The sequence below is a fragment of the Coturnix japonica genome, chromosome 20, assembly GCF_001577835.2.
Source record: "Coturnix japonica isolate 7356 chromosome 20, Coturnix japonica 2.1, whole genome shotgun sequence".
NCBI classification, from domain to species: Eukaryota; Metazoa; Chordata; class Aves; order Galliformes; family Phasianidae; genus Coturnix; species Coturnix japonica.
The window spans coordinates 7,830,836-7,850,041 of NC_029535.1; the positions used below are offsets into that span (position 1 = coordinate 7,830,836).

The 19,206-nt window shown below is 40.9% G+C and overlaps 1 protein-coding gene across 4 annotated transcripts in view; it reads right to left on the reverse strand.

Moving 5' to 3' along the window:
* The window catches only part of NKAIN4 (sodium/potassium transporting ATPase interacting 4), a 43,566-nt gene that overhangs the window by 1,689 nt on the left and 22,671 nt on the right, over positions 1–19,206 (reverse strand). For 2 of the 4 annotated variants that reach the window (XM_015881604.2, XM_015881606.2), the window contains 3 exons: positions 13,172–13,369; positions 6,872–6,932; positions 3,754–3,838 (listed from right to left, as the gene is read on the reverse strand). In XM_015881604.2, coding sequence (XP_015737090.1) covers positions 3,754–3,838; positions 6,872–6,932; positions 13,172–13,369 — 344 coding nt within the window. Of the gene's footprint in view, positions 1–101; positions 174–3,753; positions 3,839–6,871; positions 6,933–13,171; positions 13,370–19,206 lie in introns of all 4 variants that reach the window. The other 2 variants (XR_001559115.2, XM_015881607.2) reach the window with 2 other exon arrangements.

The following is a 19,206-nucleotide window of genomic DNA, read 5'->3' on the forward strand; positions in this document are numbered from 1 at the left end:
AAAAGCGTATCACTGCAGTTTCAGTGCGGAAGCATCAGTATAAGCATATCTACTTCTGCAGCCAGCAGTAAAGATGAGAATGTTTTCAGCTGAATCATCACCTCTTAAACATGCAGCTTCAGGTTGATAGCCAGCAATTTTTATTTTATTTTTTGTTTGGGAGGGAAGTCTACCTAGAAAGAAAAGCAGAAGCATTTGTGTATGTGTAGCTCCTGTAACTCTGTATGTCTCAGCTGCTTCATGCCAAAGGCTAGCAGGCTGACTGCACCATAGAAGAACTGATTAGGAGGTGAGCAGTTACCAGTAAGATCCTGTAATCATTCAATCAACCAGTGCCTCCTGTTGCCATCCTGTCAATACTGAAGGCAGCATCTGATAAGGGTTGCACCCTTTGTTACCCTATGGCCTTTCAGTGAGGTAGATGTGAGGGAAGCAGAGTCAGTGAAATCAAGCTAACTAAAATCAAATTAAAGCTTTTAAGTTACTAATGTGGTGTAGTACTCAGTGTGCCAGATTGTAAGGCTCCTGCCCATAGCATTAATACAAAACTGTGCTTTGCTGCTGATCCTGTAAGCATGGTGTTCAAAGGTGGGGAGATGTGTTGACCTTCTCTACATCTTTAAAATGAATAGAGGCTGCTTCCTGACATCTCGGCTCTTGGTTTTGCATTGAATGATGTCCAAAACTGTGCTACAAGACTTCTGCTTTATAACTAAGATGACATAGCATTGCTCCTTGAAACAAATTCAGAGAATAATGTCAAAAGAATGGCTACAGCCATGCTGATCACTTATCAGAATGATCTGGACCTCCTGCTGTCTTGGCAGGCATTACAGCTTACTTGAAGACAACAGCTTTAATAAGAAACTGCAAGGCTGTGTTGGTTAACCCTTCTGCTGTTTTCAATAACTAATGTATTGTTGTGTGTTAAGTATTTTCACTCAGTAAGTAACTTCTATCGAGGCTCCTAATGTATTTTTACTGTTAAATACTTAGTGCAGTGTGTTGAGGTAAATTGCATTGAGATTAAGGGCAATTCATCTACACAGTGGAACTTGTAGAAGTCTCTTTCTTAAGGTTGTGACTACTCAGTTATCAGTGATAGTTTTGGGAGAAGATTTAATACAAGGCAAAAGTTTATTTAAAAATGTCTTTCAGTGCTATGGGTAAAAGCTGAAGGCTGGAAATAGGGTGCACGTCTCCAACGCTGCAGTAGATTAATGTAACAGTCTTAATTTAAAAGTTATCTAATTCATAGCCTGGGTACTCAGTACAGAAGCTATGGGGGTTGGTTTCACACTTAAACTATGCATAGCAGAGTAGGTTAATGTCATTGTCCTATTCAAATCCATAGATTTGAAGAGATAAGAGACTAGAGAAATATGCAAGGCTGAGTTGGGGGGTAGGGGGGATGGGGCAGAGGAAAGGAAGGAATGTGGTCTCATCAGGAAAGGAGAAGTAAAACTGGTGTGAAGACAATAATCCCATTGAACAGGGAACAAATTGAAGTGATCCTGTTCAAGAATTGTGCCAACAGGACTGTTATCAGGGAGAAGCTGAATACCAGCAAATTTCATCTTAAAATGAAAGTGAGGTTTGCAGCTGCAGAGCGAATCTGGTTTCATGCAGGGCTTCCCTCAGCAAAAAGAGGAAGAATAACCAAAAGCATGTGTTCCTCATCCCTTTCTGCTCTAGAAGGTTCAACTTGAAGGAAGTTGAATATATTTGTTGTTTTGCATCTTCTTGTAAAGATATGACATGTATGCATTTATTATATTAAATGATGAGGGCATTTGGACCTCAGTGGCCCCTACTGCAAGACTCCAGATCTTCATTAGCTCAGAATCAAGCATCTACTCCACTCCTGCATGTGGAAGAGAGGCAATAGCTAGTCCTGAATGAACAAGAATTAGTATTTGGTGGCTGTTTGAAATTTATAGTGGGTTGCCTTATCTACTCCTCAGCAGCTGTTTTCACCTCCAGTTAGCCAGAAAGAAATATTATACTGTGCTGGCGGAAGCTATCAGTGTGTGAGTGATGGTCTGAAGAATGGAAATGAGGAAGGGAATTATTAGTAGCTTACTTATTAAGACCCTTTTAAGGAAGTTTTGTGGTTCTAGTTTCTTAATGGGGGGGGGGGGGTTATAATCTTCCTGGACAGAAATCTTCATTTATAAGTCATAGCTTTTTGTAAAAGAATTGTCATTTTAAGGAAAATAAAGATACCCAAACGTCATACTGTAAAAAATATACTACTGCATCAAGCTAGTAAATCAGGGAGCTGCCTAAAGAAGTTCCGAAGCTCCTGCCAACTGTGGAAAATTCTGTCTCACTGTGACAAAAATGAGAGAGAAATCAATATTTAATATCCTGTAGCATCTTTTCTATTAATGCCACTGCACGCCCAAAGTTACAGGGAATTTATCTGCTTTGCAGAAATAACTTGTTCTCTTGGTTGTGTGCTGCGGTGACAAAGTGTGAAGTGAATTCTTACTGCATTACAGGGCTGCATCTACCAATCTGTTTTGAGGTAGTTTTTCTTCTCTCTACCCCAATTTTCTTTCCTATCCTCCCATCTTTTGGCAGAGCTCTTTGGTAACATTATTCCAAAAAAAATGAGCCTCCCTTAGCAGTTGCTTTTAAAAATTTCTGCACGTCGAACTGCCCTCTTGCAGCTCAATGTAAAAAGCATCGAAAGTTCAGATCTTATTGCTGCTTTAAACAGATAATACCAGCCTTTATGTTTGAGAATCTCATTAATAACCAGCTTTCAAGTGGACTGCATGAAAGCATGCTCTTGTGCCTCCAGCAGTAGAAGGAGATTAGCAGAGGGCAAAAGCTGGAATTAAATGTCTCTCTAACACACTGGTATGAGAGGAGCTGCTAGGATGACTGCCCTTTCAGCTCCCCCCTCTCCACTGAACTCTTGGGATGCCACATGCATACAAGTTACTGTTCTTCTAGGCAACAGAATTCCAACAAAGCTGAAACATTAAGAGCAAACGTGTCCTGCATACAAACTGTCTAACACTCATTTTAATTTGGTGGTGTGATAGTTTTGTTACTTACAAGGTGTCTGGAAGCACAGACAGATACAGGGAGACTCTGTATGCAAGATGGAGTCAAATGTAATGGTGCCATTATGAGAACATTCTGCCCTCCTTCCATAGGCATGCCCAGTCATCAGAACTGCATTGATGCATAGGTCTAAGCTCAGGTGCAACTGCCCACAGAGCTAAGATATGGCTTAAACAACTAGCAATTGCATGTATCTTATCCCTGTAATTCAGGCTTAATCTGACATATTGTCATTCAACTTTATGATTGAGAATTGTATTCTGCTATTGCTATGACTTATTCTGCACATTCACTGAGGCTGACTTCTCTCTCCTCATAGTTCCTACCTGTACCTGCACAGACAGCACTAGTTGTTAAGAAGTCTCTTTGCTTTCTTCAAGGAAAATGCATCCACTAGTTTGCTTATAGTAATGTCCCGTAGCCAGCACATGCATCCCTTCAAACTACACTGTCATAAGCTGAGCATGGCAACACAAGCTTCACGCTTGTAAGCAGGAGCTGAGCAGAGATAGTTTCACTCTTTCTGGTGTTCTGCAACTTATTCATTCCTTGCATACCTGAAGAACCTGCTGGGCAAATCAACCTGTGAGAAGGAAAAAACCCAAACCCACGGCATCCTTGAGCCATCAAATGCAGAGGCATGCGCTGCCTCTTAGCATAGGAGACGATACTTACAGGTATGTCTGCTTGAACAAAAGGTTGGTGGGTTTTTCATTGACATGGTAGAGAGGAAATGGATCAAATCCACCAATGAAATCAACTGAAAAAAAATCAAAACTCAAATAAATAAACAAACATGGCCAGAAAATTGAAAGGAAATGAAAGGAAAAGTAGATGTGTGTCATGGCATAACAAAAAAATCAGAGACAGAAAGGAAGAAAGGAAAAAAAGAAAGGAAGGTTTTTCAGGTATGGATTGCCAAGTGGAAAGTTCTTTTCCTGGATCTCCTAGGACAGCTACTATGCCAAGGAGGGGATTCTGCTAACATCAGACTTAAAGTGCAGAGCTAACAAAAGAACCAAACTAAAACAAGACTCCAAAAAAATGAGTGAACCTCCCTCAGGCTTCTTGGGTATTGCCACCATACTGTGACTTTGTATGATAACTGAGCTGACAAAGCCTCAGCCATTCAAGCACATGCTGAAAGAAGGAAGCTGGGGACTGGCTTGAGACTAAATGCCAGCAGAGAAGTTGGCAGTAGAGTAATCCCCGTGAAGGTTATACAGTGAAGTGGGTATTTTATTGCCCCACTTGTCTTTCCTGCAAGACAGACTGCAGCAGCTTTGGAGAACCGTAGATAATACTCCATTATCTTCAGTTCTGATATTTTTCAGGTCCCCTCTGCCAACTCAATTTCTTTTAATTGTGTGCAAAAAGAAACAACGCTTCCCTTCTCCAGCACTCACAAAAGGGCAATGTAACTAAACAAGGATTGCTTTAAGTGACAATTCCCTTAGTAACCATGGAAGTCTCTCTTCATTTGCCTGAAATTAGGCCAAGTCTGTATTACCAAGCTGACCAACATAGCTGGATCAGTAGGGGTAAGATGTGGTGCAATTTGTGACTCACCTTGCAGAAACCTGTAATGTTTATCCACTGTTTGGTGCTGAGTTGGGGGATCTTGTTTGGAAGTATGAAAGCTATCCCATTCAAATGCCATTTAAGTATAACTGGAATGTTGCAAGTATACAAATGCCTTTTCCTTTCCTGAAGGTGGCACTATTATTTTAGATTTTAGCTAACGAGTTTGAGTATTTATTTTAAATGAAGAAACAATAGAAAAAAATACATACTAAATATCTATGATGGGGAAAAAAACACTCTCTGAAAATACATTAAGAAACTCAAAAAACTCACAAATTGCATATTAATGAATAGCTTCATGCTGATACTGTGATTCTGGAACTGTGAGTTCATGGGAAGTCTGCAGAGGTTCTAAGTATATTGGGCTGATAATTCATCGTAGTCCCAGTGAAACTTTTAGTTTTTTTAAATAGTTAAGAAAATTTTAAAAGCTTTTTTTCAAAAAAAAAAAAAAAAAAAGATGCTATCTGTATTACAACTCATTTGAAGACATCCAAACTAGAAAACCCTAAGCACAAAATCTTCAGTAACTGTCCAGGACCTTGCACAAACAACAGTCATTTCAACTGAGCATCCTATTGAGTCCCTTAAAAGTCTTAAGTATGGATCACTGATGCTACCACCAATATATCTCAGTACACTAGCATGTCTAAAATATTCTTACCCACAGTTTGGCATTAGTAGATCCCTACTGCTGTGTTTTCTCATGAAAATCACGTTAGCATGAGCTTCCTGATTAATGTGTCTCAGCACTTATAATTACTCCATGCTGCATATCAAAGGAACATTTAAAGGAAACCACAAATGGAAAAGAAAATTAAAACGCAGCTCAAATTTGTTCGGGTCACTGGAAGGATCTACCAGTGTGAGTGTGAAATATTGATGGTTTGTCACTGTTAATTATTCAAGCTGACATTTTAACTCCAAACAGAGAAACTGGGAGGGGAAAAGAATTTGTTAGTGGGAGAAAAAACAACCAACCATATCCTGAAATTTACAGCTCTGCGTTTCTAGATAATGCTTCCTCCCACACGATTGCCTCTCCCCATCCTAAAATAAGCCCTGTTGAGTTGTTACTTCACAATATTCAGATGAGGCTCAGAATTCGAGCTATTTAGCTAACCGGAGAGCTGTAATATAATTTTTAAGATATTACTTACAGTGTAACACTAAAGGCACTTTCAAGTTCTGAACACGTGATCAATAAAGCCAGTATAGTCAGAGAAATGAGTTCAGCCATGTAGGAAACAGTCAAACATGAGGACAAGTCAGATAAGCAACATATCTCATCTCACCCATGTGAAACCAACATTCTTCGCATACTTTCAGATATCCAGTTGAAAGCTGTCATTTTTCAGCTAACATCCATACAACAGAGCTACTTGCACTAAAGGAAGTGATGTTTGGATATCAAGCCTTTGAATCAGATCCTGACCTAGACCCACTGATTTCATTAAGGCTATTCCAATTTAAACATTCTGAGAGTTCAAAAACAAAGGCAAAATATTGCCATTGGGATCAGATTGCACGTTTATTTGAACTCTGTGCATCCATTCTATTGTTGGTGAAAGTACTGGTCTCAGGGGGAATTTTAGAAGGGTAGTAATTCAGGCCCAGGCTATTGGTATCTGCATAGATCCTACAGACTCCATCATCCATGTGATTTCTCTCAATCTTCTTTTCTGACTCATTATAGTGAATACGTGACACTTGAGAGATCTGTCTACCAAACAAAATAGAGTCAGCTCCCTCATCCTTCCTGTGATTCACATATGTTACTTTTGCTTTTAAATTAAGGTCATATTGGTTCTTGGCAACAAATCTCATTTTGTGCATTATCCTCATATTTTGGCACATGATACTCATCAGGAGGCCCAGTTAAATATCTGGCTGTATTTGCCATAGGTTCTCCTAGTTACATTTCAGTGGTATTACTCTTCAGCTGTAGAAGCTTTGTGTGTGTGTGTGTGTGTGTGTATGTGTGTGTACTGAAGGAGTAACTAGATTCCTCTGTCTAACACTTAGCGACATGGGGAAAAAATATCACAGAAATATAGCCAATCTTCAAAAGTTAGGTACTACCACATCACATGGATGGAGAAAGGGAAAGAGATCTGATGGCAACTCATTCTTGACAGATGAACATCTAACAGAAGAAAAAAAAAAATCAATAAAATCTGTGCCAGAGAATCTGTTGATAAATACTTACAGCTGTCTTCTTCTTCTGTAAAAACACTAACAACATAACAGGCGTAGACAAAACCCACCAGCTAGAAAATAAAGAGAATAAATCATTTCAGCATCAATCTTGCAAAGCTGGTCAGAACTTACTTGGCATGATTTTAGCAGCCAATATTTATTCTCTGCTTGGCAGCACTACTGAAATGGTGTAGCCAAGTCATATTTATTGGTAAGGTATGGAGTACAGGAGTAGGTTTAGATGAAGACACTGCAGGGAGCATACTCAGAGCTCAAAACAAAATACTTGCATGACCCATCTTCACCTTCACTGTAGAGACCTGATGTTGCCAGAATGATTGGGGAAAACATGGGCTAGCTTTTTTGATACTTGAACTACCATTTTAAGTTAACTCTTAGAGAGAAGTGATGGGGATGTGGGAGTGTGCCTGATATCTGCATATAGGACAGAAACACAGACATACAGCGTTAGATGTTATTAACAGGAACAAGAACTCATCAGCTTTGTATTTCTGTAATTAATGGCATGGAAGGGTAGAGAAGTTACTTGAGTGTAGGAATTACTAGCAAGATGAGAGTAGTTTTTATGCAGATGAGATGATAGAAACTTTGTTAACCAGAAAATCAGTGATGTGCCAGCAGTAACATTCAGAATTACTGAGATCTTCTGTAAGTTAGGCTTGGAGATCAAAATTCATTGGAAGAAAATTCCAGTCTTACTCTAGGTCCACATTTTCTACATATCTTTCTGTCTTTGGAGAATAAATGCTTCTGCATGAGGTAATCAAGCCTTGGGCGTGCAAAGTAAGTGGGTTGGAGCACAGTAAAAAACCAACAAGGCAATAGCAAAGGTTTTAATTCACACATTGCATAGGCTATCAGGAAATTGCCACTTCCTAGGAACCAGATAGAAAAAGGAGCAGTAAAACAGTAGGGTGCCTCTCACGTAACACCTCTCCTGGCATGGTGTGACCATCACAGCAACTGATTGCTTAGAGCAACACTTAGAGCAGAAAACATGAGTGAACATTAAAGAACACTTTATGGTGGCCTGGTGAATCTGTGCCTAGTTGGTAGTCTGTAGAAGTTCTAACATGTTAGAACTGCCTCATTCCATTTCACTATCAAGCTTCTACCCAGTCTGAACAGAGAAACAAGCTCTTGGTACAATGGGAGTTAAACATTTTAGACCCAGCAAGGTTTTATTTTGCTCTGCCTTCTTTCTGTTAATCAAATATCCTCTCCATCCTTCATTTTACATCTTCACATAACACCCCACTTAGCAGTATCTTGGTTGACAGTAACTGTATTAGTAAAGTTATTGTGAGACATAATTGTTTTCCACTGTGAACTCAATTTTCTTGAACAAGAGTTAGAATGTAACATACAGTGACTCACTCTATGGGAAGACAGAATGATGCATGGTGAACCCAGAAAAGTAGAGTCCATTCATTTTTAATATGACAGAAACATACATCACACTAGAAAACAAAAGGCAAGTTAATGAGATTTCTACTGGGGAGTTATAAGGTATCCTTGATTTCCCATGCTCTCCCAGACAAAAAACACCTCATTCGAAGGAAATGGAATATTTTCATAGCATCACTAAGCCTTGTATCTCCTTTACAATCTCCTATAATCACATAAGAGACAAGCTTGCTCTCTCTTTTGTTTTCGGTGAAACTTATCAAAACAAATCCCAGTATCTTGGTGTAGGAGAGGTGTCTCTATGCATTCAACATTTCCCCTGTTGTTCATTTTCAAAACTAGTGCTGCTTCACCCTAAGTTTCTATAAACTACAGCAAACCTTGCTCAGAAAAAGGTCCTTTCATTCATTCTAGAAACTGCAAGGCCACATGTATTGACCAGCTGATTTTACCTGCTGACTTTGACAGTCGCTTCCAAATAGCTCCATTGCTTTTTAAAAGCAAACAAAACAAACAAAGATCAGAACAGTCAGATGTCTTCTTCTCATGCTTCGATTATACTACCAACAACAGCTTCATTTTCCCTCTTCCGTTGAAGAGCATGGCGGTGCTGGCCGTGGTGCTGAAGCGGGCCGTCATTGGTCAGCCCCAGATGCCAGGAGACTTTAAGGCAGCAACACAAACCCTTACAAATGCTACTGGAAAAATAAAATGCTTCAGCTTTAAGCCAGCACAGCATTCAGTGGACGTCTAAGCACTTTTCTGCATGGTCTTGTCTCTGCTGTGTGTTTGCAGTCACCTCAGAATCAAATTAAGAGAGTGGTCACGCACATTCTTTGCAGTTGCTCTGCCATATATATTTAAGCTTAAAGATCCAGCATTTTTTGCTTCACAACATATAAGGTCAACGCATGTGGTTTACATGCACACACATATCCAAGTAAGAAAGATGTATCTTGAATGTATGCTCTGATTCCAAGGAAATCCTAGGGAAGTCTTCTCCCAGAATTTCCAGTCATACCTCAGAGTAGGAGCTTTGGATTAAATACCATGCAAAATGCATCTCTGAATCCATCCACTATTACATTATTATATATTATTATTGCTATAATACAAACACATCAACCTTATCTTAGTTTGCAATTTCTGATATCCATTTCGGGAAACTCCTAATTCCAGCTCCATTTGAGTGGGGAGTTTTGTTTTTATTTACCTCCTGATTGTTTCAAAATGACTTGATTGATGTTTAGTATTTTTCTTGCATTGACCTGATAACCCATTCCTTCTTGACAAGAGTTTCATCAATAATAAATTGCTTATTCAATTTATTTTCTTTTTATTCAAAAATATCTTGAAGCCTGTCCAGAATGGGATAGTTTCAGTGATAAATGAGAGACGAAACAATAGAAACATGAACTGGATTTTCATTGGCTGACCTAAACTTCTGATTTCATTCTTGAAATAGACACTTCAAGCCCTCAGACATCACTAAGGTTAGCAGCAATTAACACAGAAGAAAGCTGCACAGAGGCCAAGAATATGGAAGCAACTTCACTCCTGCTCAGTACAGAATCTGTGTTGCTGATTTCAGTAAGGACTTTGTTTTAAGTTCTATTATCCAAGGGAATAGCAGTAATTTTTAGATCTTTACAGATTATATAGAGGAGGTGGAAGAGGAGGAAATAAGCCAACTGAACTTGTGAAATACTGAAAAGTCAGTGAGGTAAAATGACACTAAGCTATTGCTCTAATTCCCCAAAGAATGTTCTTGGGCTTCAGCCTCTGCTGCAGTTTCTCCGCGTGCTCTGCGTGTTCAGTACCAGCTTCCTCCAGGCTTCACAAGTATCCGATTAAGCTTTTTATTAGGAACACATGTTGCAGACAGGTGTGTTCAGTCAGTTTGTCAGACAGCCTGGGAACACACACACTGTTGAGCAAGAGAGGATGAATATGGGATGTCCCAAGAATTCTTTGGGCAAATCAGCAAAGCAAGAAAGGCAAAGATGACAAGTGTACCCAAAATTACAAAGAAAAGAAACTCATTCCTCAGTCATCTCAAGTAACTTTTTAATAGCAAGTGGAATAATGTTCACAGGAAAGAAGCACTGAATTAAAGTGCTGGAGCCACTAACAATGAGTTACAGGAAGAACTAAAGAAAAAGACCATCTGGCTGCAAGTGTACAAAATACATGAAAAATGGGAAGAAATGGGAAGACAAATTTTAGGAGGTGTTACCATTGCGTGTGTAAAATCTTAGCTTTAGACTTACATCTGTTCTAGTAAAAATTCTGTGCTCTTCAAATCTTCTCTCCAAAGAAAAGAGTAACCTGCAATTCCTTCCTGCCCCCCCAAACAGTTCAGAGTCTTCTTCAGTGCAAATGAATTGCATGTTTCACTTTAATCAAAGCTAAGGAAGCATGTATGTTCTCAGTGCAATGACCAGATAGTCAAATGAAGCAAAGTCCTTTGATTCCCTGACCTTTACTTTTTGGATGCAATCACAACCACTGAAAACCTAACTTCTGCCAACAGCAAAGCATCTCTTGCGCTTTGCTTCTCACATAACATCTGCTGTCAAAGCTTGCATTGCTGCCTTCCTGGGAACCTTCCAACCTGTCAGTTGGAGTGAAAACAGCAGACAGGCAGGCAGGGGGAAGAGATTTCCAATTTCCATCCCATTCAACGGAGCCTCAGGAAAAGCCTAACCCTCCCCACTCCCAGAACTACCATATGGATAGCCCAGAGCTACACCACATATTTCAAAACCAGAAATCACTCCTCTTCCTGCTGGCTCGCAAGATGGGGAGATGCGAGATAAATCCTTGCTAAGAATACAAAACAGATTTTTTGACAAACTGGTTGCTGTTGCATTTCCTGATGGGGTTGGTAGAATTAGATTTATGGTGACATTTCTATACCAGTACAGATTCGAAGAGGTTTTGTTCTAACAAGTTTTTTTTCTTCCAATATCTTGCAATATCTTGCTAAAGCACCAAGCAAAATTTTCATACTAGGCCATACAGCTATTCATATCATGTGTTGACTGTTATGCCCAAGTTTGATCCCACTCCAGACTAAAGCAGTTGCTTCAAGGAATACAGACAAGCTCTAAACAAAAGTAAGCTGAGACCTTATGCATGCTCTTCAAATGTATGCACAGGAGTGGGATAATACAGCCACAGCAGGAGTCAAGATGACAGCCATCACTGTTGTTACCATAAGGACTAGTGTTTACTTTCTCTCTCCTTTGGCATGAAAGATCAAATTCAGCAAGATTAACTCAGTCTTTGAGTATTTCAGAGCTGGCAGGAGCTGCAGGCCTGAGGCTTCAATATTCTACTTTTATTACAGGACAAGTGGAAATTTACCTCAGTCTGTACAGCTCAGCCCATGTGGCTTTCTTGCATATGAGTACTGTATTCTCATTTCCAGAGTTTAGGATGCAAAAGCCTACTGCAACTGAAGTCTCAGAAGGAAAGACAGAGAAAATATTTACCTACATTCCATTGTATCTTACATTTTCCTCTTCTGTTTCCCTGTCTTTCTCATCCAACTTGGGACTATTTGTTGGCCAAGCTTCTACCTGGGACACAAGTGCTTGTATCAGTTAGATATGTAGGAAGAATGCTAATAGTGACACACTTCTGCACTTTGAGTCCACTACTGGGAGGTTCTGATTTCAAAGTCTGTCACTTGCTTCACCAAACTCAGGAATAGCACCAGATCATCAGCATCAGTCTTGTTCCATAACATCTCTTAAAGAAAACAGCATCTAATCTTTTGGATACCTAGGTTTTCTCATACAAACGCATTGAAACAACTCAAACATCCTTTGATTTGAATCATCTTCCCTGAAGGAAAACTCACAGAATATTAACAGCCTGTATAGAAGCCAGGGAGCCCATCCAACTCAGGAAACAGGAACTTCTCTCTCTGCCTGGTTTGTGTGACATAGCCAGATTGGAGTCCGAGTCTTGCCTGCTCCCTGCAGTTCACTGGGTCACATGGATTATCCCAGCTAATAGGAAATACAGGACAAAGGCAGTAGAAATTTGTACCAAAAAAATGTGCAGAGAAGTACTTGGAACTCCAGAAGCTTGGAGTTTCTCTGTACTCCTTTTTAAGCCAAAACTGAAAGCTGAAATGCACATATTTCATCTGTCCATGATGGTTTGTACTTGAAGCCACTAACCACAAAGAAACAAACCGAAGCAGATTAGAAAGATGTGGGTTGCTAACATCACTACAGCTACAAAAGGCAAGAGCACCCATGAAATAATGCAGACAATGGACCTTTTCCTTCAGTTAATTTTACAGACAAATGAGAAGCAATTTATTAACAGTGAAGATTAAGGATGCTGAACTACTGCAGAGTATTTAACGACTATGGAAAACACAGATGAGGAAAGAGTCAATAGAAATATTTAATGCACATCTTAAGTGTCAGCAGAAATAAAACATGCTGCTTTCTGTTCTTCCTTAAAGCTTATTTCTGGCAGTGAGGATTCTCTCCCTGTTATTTCTTCACAATAAATACGTGCATTTTTGTTCCCTCACCCATCACCAAGTCACATAGAACAGAAGAAATCCTTCTTCAGAAGAGTCTCTGTCCATATTAAAACACAAATTTACTCACTCCAACAGGGATACAGAATGATTTGTTATTGGATGGTTGTGTGATGCATAACTTCATTATATTTCTCCTATTTGTTTCCAAATCTTCGTAGTAATGTTATTCACAAGAGAGAAGAATATTTACAGAGGCTTTTGCAATCAGATGATGTAAAATCAGTGGAAAGTATAGGCCACTCATGCACCTGGAAACAAAACAGCATCTCCTCAATAACCACTGCCCTGTGGCACTCTCAGCACTGTACTCACCGCAATTAGGATCTGGAAGGAGCTGTGCATGACCTCAATGTACCGATACTCCAGCGCACAGCCTATCACGGAGATATAGGAATGGCTATCCAGACCTGTGATGCCAGACATTGAAGCTTCCTTCCTTACACAGCCAGGACCGTTTTCACTCCACCACGACTGGTGCCGGGAGATGTTAAATGTCAAGAGCTCACTGTCCTGAAAAATTGCAAAGATATCTCCATTTACTCTGAGAGTATCTGACATGCTGTATTAAAATCAATGGAAACAAAGTTTTTTGACATCCCCACTCTCAAGAAATGCTATCGCAGATCAAAATGCATTGGTCTTATATTCATTATTAAAAAGTATCCTGATAAAAAGAATAGATCTCATGCTATGGGTATGCTCTTCTGAGCACTGGAAGCAACTCAGAGAAGGAAATGAACTTCATACCCCCAGAGTGAATTTCAAAACTCAACAGATCTTTCTGTGGTCTTGGCTTTTAAACCACCCAACAAGTTCCCCTACCAATTTCCAACTGTCCAGTTTCCTTCCACACTATTAACATATGGTATTTCTGCCTCTCCTGTTGACCTTATGCACTGCCAGCCTCAGGTCAGATTACCCAGCTGAGCTGGCCTCACAGTGATGATTGCAGCTTCTGACAAACACTTTCCCAGGAATTCCTTATCAACTCAACAGGCTTTGCTTTGTACTTATCTTTGCTAATTTGATAACCAGTGCCATTGTGAGTAGTGCAGGAGCTGTGTATGCAAACAGCTTGCTCATTTAAAAGTGACAACACTCTTAAGCAAAGAGTGATACCTGCTGTTATGCCCAAGAGCGTTCGGGGATTTTGAGCTTATAGGACACAGCAAAGCCCTCCTCCAGATGGAAAAACACAAACTGGGAACTAGCAGGGAGGCACAGGAAAGACCAACCACATCACTGCAGAGATGAGTGCACAGTGCTGGGTGCCCAGCATCACTGCTGGAACAACAGACAGAACAGCTAATCCATGCCCCTGTCTGAATCACCGTCAGGAGAGACAGCTCATCTCTGCTGACAGTAGAGGGAGCTCAGCCAGGTAGGCCTGCAAATACATTTTCATGTGTCTGCATTCGTAGCCAGGGGCAAACCTGAGTTATAAGAGCAGACAATGAGAGTGGCATCCAGATGACTCGTGAATAGAAGCCAACTGCCCCAGTACTCACATTGTGTGGGAACCCTCCACTGCAACACAGATACTCAAAAACAGTTTGCAGAGCTGTTATTAAAATATGCTGCAGGAAGCACATGTTAAGAAATGTGGACAATTAAGTGAGAAGACAGCTGCCAAGTTTCCAACATAATCACTACAACAGATGGGATGTGTTTTACAGTAGATGGAGGAGGGCACGGAGATGAAGTATGGCACCAGTGCAAAAGCAGTCTGAATAGCAAAGGAAAGACAATAGAGAAGATTTAACAGTTGGGAATGTAAAGAGATCTGTCTGCATTTTAAAGGCTGAGAGGAATAATGAGATTGGCAGCTCCAGGATAACACCCAGCGGAGGTGCCGTGCTATCTACATTTCAAGAGACAGTTTCCTATTCTATCTTCTCACAGTTTTGGCAGAAATGACTTCAGCCTTTTCCCCCAGCTGGGCATTGCTCTTCAGTGGTCCACAGAGATCCCATCTATAGACCTATAGACCAAATCACAGCTTTTCTGCAAAGCTTGCTCTTTCTCTTCCAACTTTGCATGTTCTGATATGCGTAGATTTTCCCACCTAGCAGCCCATCCCATGGTATTCTCAACTCCTTGCAGATTGTCATTACAAAACCATGACACAGATGAATTCTTGCACATTTGGAAAAACAAGGAACATGTTTTTCTTCTTGATTCTCCATATCATCAGTGCTTATAGGTTTTTTGTTGGTTTTTTTTCTGGCTTAACTCTGTTGCAAAAGCAAAGAGCTTGTTTGTGAATTAAGCGTGAAAAAGCGGAACAAGCGCTAGGCTGAAGATAGACAGGTGGAAGGACAGTAGGTCCTGAAAGCCTCAAAAGCAGTCACTACTTTTCACTTACAGTCACACTTCAGCTCCATCCAAAACTTGTTATACTCCAGTTAAGAGCAGATTGGAAAAAAGGAGCCCATTTGAATTCTGAAAGTATAACAGTTTGCACATGTGAGCCATCCTCCTCACAAATATAACACAAATACTGATTGCACACTGGAGTTGTGCATGCCCCCAGGTTCACAGTGCAGACACCTTTGTGAACATGCATCTGCCTGCAGCACTGCAGGGCACAAGGGCAGCGCAAATGAAAGGAGCTCAACAAGCAAAGCAGGGCTGGTTCCTTTGCTTGTGTCCCTGGATGGATCTCCTTGGAGGATACCTGCATGAATGAGGCATAATAAAAGAGCATTCAAGGAAATCAGTTAATTGACCTTCTGCTGTTCGGTGCTTGCTAAGAGATGAGGAAAACATCCCTAGGATGTCTCCTGTGATTTGCCAGCTTCATTTGTGAGGAGATGGTTGAAGAGAAATGAAACTATAAAATAAGGTACACTAAAACCATGAGAAAAGGATCAATCACAAAAAAATTTAGGAAACAGCTGTTTCCTCAAACCTGTCCGTAAAGCATTTGAAGTCTAAACACACTGAAATACTCTTAAAAACGGCATGCGACTTGAAAGATACTAATGAGTCCCAGAAGGGAGCAAGCCCTGCTGTAGGGAGAGAATGAGCTGTGTAACCACACTCCCCCTCGTTTCTTGACAGGATGCTATTTGAAGGGCTATCGCTTCCTCTTTAACCTTCAGCCTCCAGAGAAATACGAGCAAAGAGCGATACAAGCTCCTTCCCAGGAGCGTGTTGAAGGCCAGCCAAAAATCACATTTCTCTCTGAACTGCCGTAGCACCTGGTTGCTATCCATCTGCCATCAGTGTGAGAAAGAAGATGACAGCACTAAAACTGTAGTGCCTACCTTTTACCGACTCTGTTTTCTGCTCCCAGCTTCACCCCGCTGTTTCCCATGGGGAAACTCACACCTAGCTCTGACACTCAGGGAAGACAGCTGTGTTTTGTAAGCTTGCTTCTAAAATATTCTTTTTTCTGAAAGCTTTTTATAAAAAGTTTTTTAAGGGACTAATCAGAGATGGTTTCACATCCAGCTAACAGCCTTCTGAATTCCCTCCCCAGTATTTCCTTAATTACCAGACAAGGCAGCATTAGAATGGCTCAGGAAACAAGGTGAACCCTGTATGAGAGCTTCCACAGATTGACAGCAGAATAGATTTACATCTTTTAAGTTGGAAATATCACGTGTGCTGAATAACCTCATCATTCTGAGACAATGGAGAAGCACTTCCATGGGTTCTCAGCAGGCTTGCTGACAATGCCACAGCACCTGGAGGGCAAAGCTCAGGCTTCCATGGTCTAAACTGAGGTGGAGTTGAGGGGCAATTGTAGCTATGCAAACATTTATCCATCCATCCTCTTCTGAGGATTTATTCAGTTACAAAATCATCCCAGAGATGCCATCCAGATTCTCTAAAATAAAAATCACCTCCCCCCGCTCCCATCATCTGGTTCACAAGGGTTTCCTTTTTCCTCTTGTTTCAGGAGGAGATTTAGACCACCATGGCTCTGAATTCAGCTCAAAACATTATGTAGACTTGGAAGAATATAAAGAAGGGAGGGAATATATATATATATGTATATTTTATCTTTACAAGATGAATAATTCCAAGGGGAAGAGACAAAGGAATCACAATAGCAGTTCCTCAAGCCTCTCTGAGCACTTCTCAGGTTCATGATGAGGAGTCAATCAGCACTGCAGCTGGACAGACCAATGCTCATATGTCTTACCAGCATGATTTTAATTATTAATTTGAAGAGACAGCTCATACCAGGGTGTTGCAGCAGAGTGTGCTTTGCACTGAGTAGGCAGTGTAGCATGTTATTTCAGACACAGCCCACGTATTCAGCAGATAGCTTCCAATGTCTAGGTAGACCAAAAGAAAAATGATGATTAAAAGGAACAAACCAGAAGAACGGCAGTCAGGAGAGCAGCCTATCCGGGAGTCCCACCAAACACAGTGATATGAAGCAGCAGTACTGGACTTCTAGTGACAAGATTTCCCCCACATACTCCAACTGTGCTCAGAACTCTGAGCAGAGACAGAGGGAGAGCTGCCAAGAGCCTCTCAGAGGTATATCACCATCTCACTGCTGGTGCTGAGAAGCAGCTTTTCAAATCCAGACTGCTGCATCTCCTGCCTGCTCACTGGCAAGGCACTTCCAGTAAAGCTGACATATGCTGACACACTTAGAGGCCTTCCCAGCAACAAAGGAAGTGTTTTCTTAGACACCTGTGCAGACCTATTTGTGTCTGTCCACCTAATGAAGTTTTCCCATGTCATACTCTGCACTCCTTTATGGCTACTATGAAAAGATGGCAAGATTAAAAATAACAGGGTTAAAAGAATAGAATTCAGGCCAGTTGAATTCTTCCAGGAAATAGAAAATAGATTCAAGTAGCAGGAAAGAACTTCTTCCCTTTGAATTAAAAAAAAAACAAAACAAAAACCCAAACCTTAAAGGTAGTTATAACTAATGGTTATGGGGTAGCAACAGATAGCAAGTCACTAAACTGAGCAGAGGGAGCTGGAACAGCCATCCTTAGGGCCTTTTAAAATGAAACAACTCAGGAGGAATAGAGAAAAGGCTGTGAAGCATTTTACCACAAACAGCGTTTGGTTTTGTTTTTATTTTCCCCAGCATTGCCACTAAACCAGCAGCGTGAAGCTTTCACTGCAGCCATAGAGAGAAGCCCACCACATCAGTAACAACACATGCTGCAACCCAGATCTATCAGAAGTTCCCAGTCATGGCGATCATCCCACAAGCCAAATAAAGGTTCATTATGTGTTGGCTTTGCTGAAACAAGCCACAGTGCAGAGTAAGGTTACGAGGTGAAGCCACTCTGCGGTAGGGAAAGCAGAGTTTTTCACGCTGCCTGAATTGCAGAACAGCAGCCTCACCTCACCTGATGTAGGGCAGGTTGGGATTAGTAAATACAAACAATCAGCTGGCTGGAAGCAAACACTGCTGTCAGGGAAGCTCTCAGAGCACTTATTCAAGCCAATATTTTCTCTCTTAAGGGAGCTTTAAAACAGTTAGATAAGATCTTTTTATTTTTTAATTGGCCACAGCCAAGATGAAGATCATCTCAGGCTGAGCCTCCAGTTCGTGAGTAATTGCTGTTCTGGGCAAGAATTCTCTCAAAGTTTCTATGGATAATTGTGAGGGGAAATGGAGATTAACTGAGGAATTAAGAAGTTACATGTTCTTATCTGCAAAGGATTTGTGCTGTCACTCACAACTTACTGTAGGCCTGTTAAAAATAATAGAAATGAAATGCTGTTCCAATTATGACTGCAACTTAGATGCATGACCTGGGAATTCAGGCCAGATGTAGAGTGCTCTGAAGTGAACCCATAGCCCATAATCACCCTTAGTCCGCTAAGCTGCAGCAACACTTCACATTCATTGCTCACAGCCCAGGCTTAACTTAGGGCTCGCCTCCCATTTTTATTATTTCTGACTCATTCCTTGTTAAGCAGGCAGCAACACTGAGCTCATTTCACCTTTAAAGAGCTATCATTGAAGAGACAGTAACTCACAACTCCCCTGGATAGAGGCCACTGTAACTAAGAAGGAAGAATTAAGACATGGAAGCCACACAACCAAGGCAGTGTTTGGAGATGCATCATCCTTCCCTGTGTGCCTTTATTTGTTCCCAGAAGGTGCAACACCAGACCCCTTGCCCAGTGCATCCACCACAGCTACCCATCCCTGCTGTTCAGTAGGAGGCAAAAGATATCAAGAGATACCAGATAAGGAATTCCAGCAAAGTTCTTAGCCCAAGCGAGCCTACACTGAGCTCCCCAGACCTCTCCTCAAGAAAGTGGGCACACTCATTGCTCCCCAGTGCCTTCCTCTCCCCCTCACACACCTTCCATCCCAGGTGCTATCAGAACACAAGGGGATCAGCTATAAT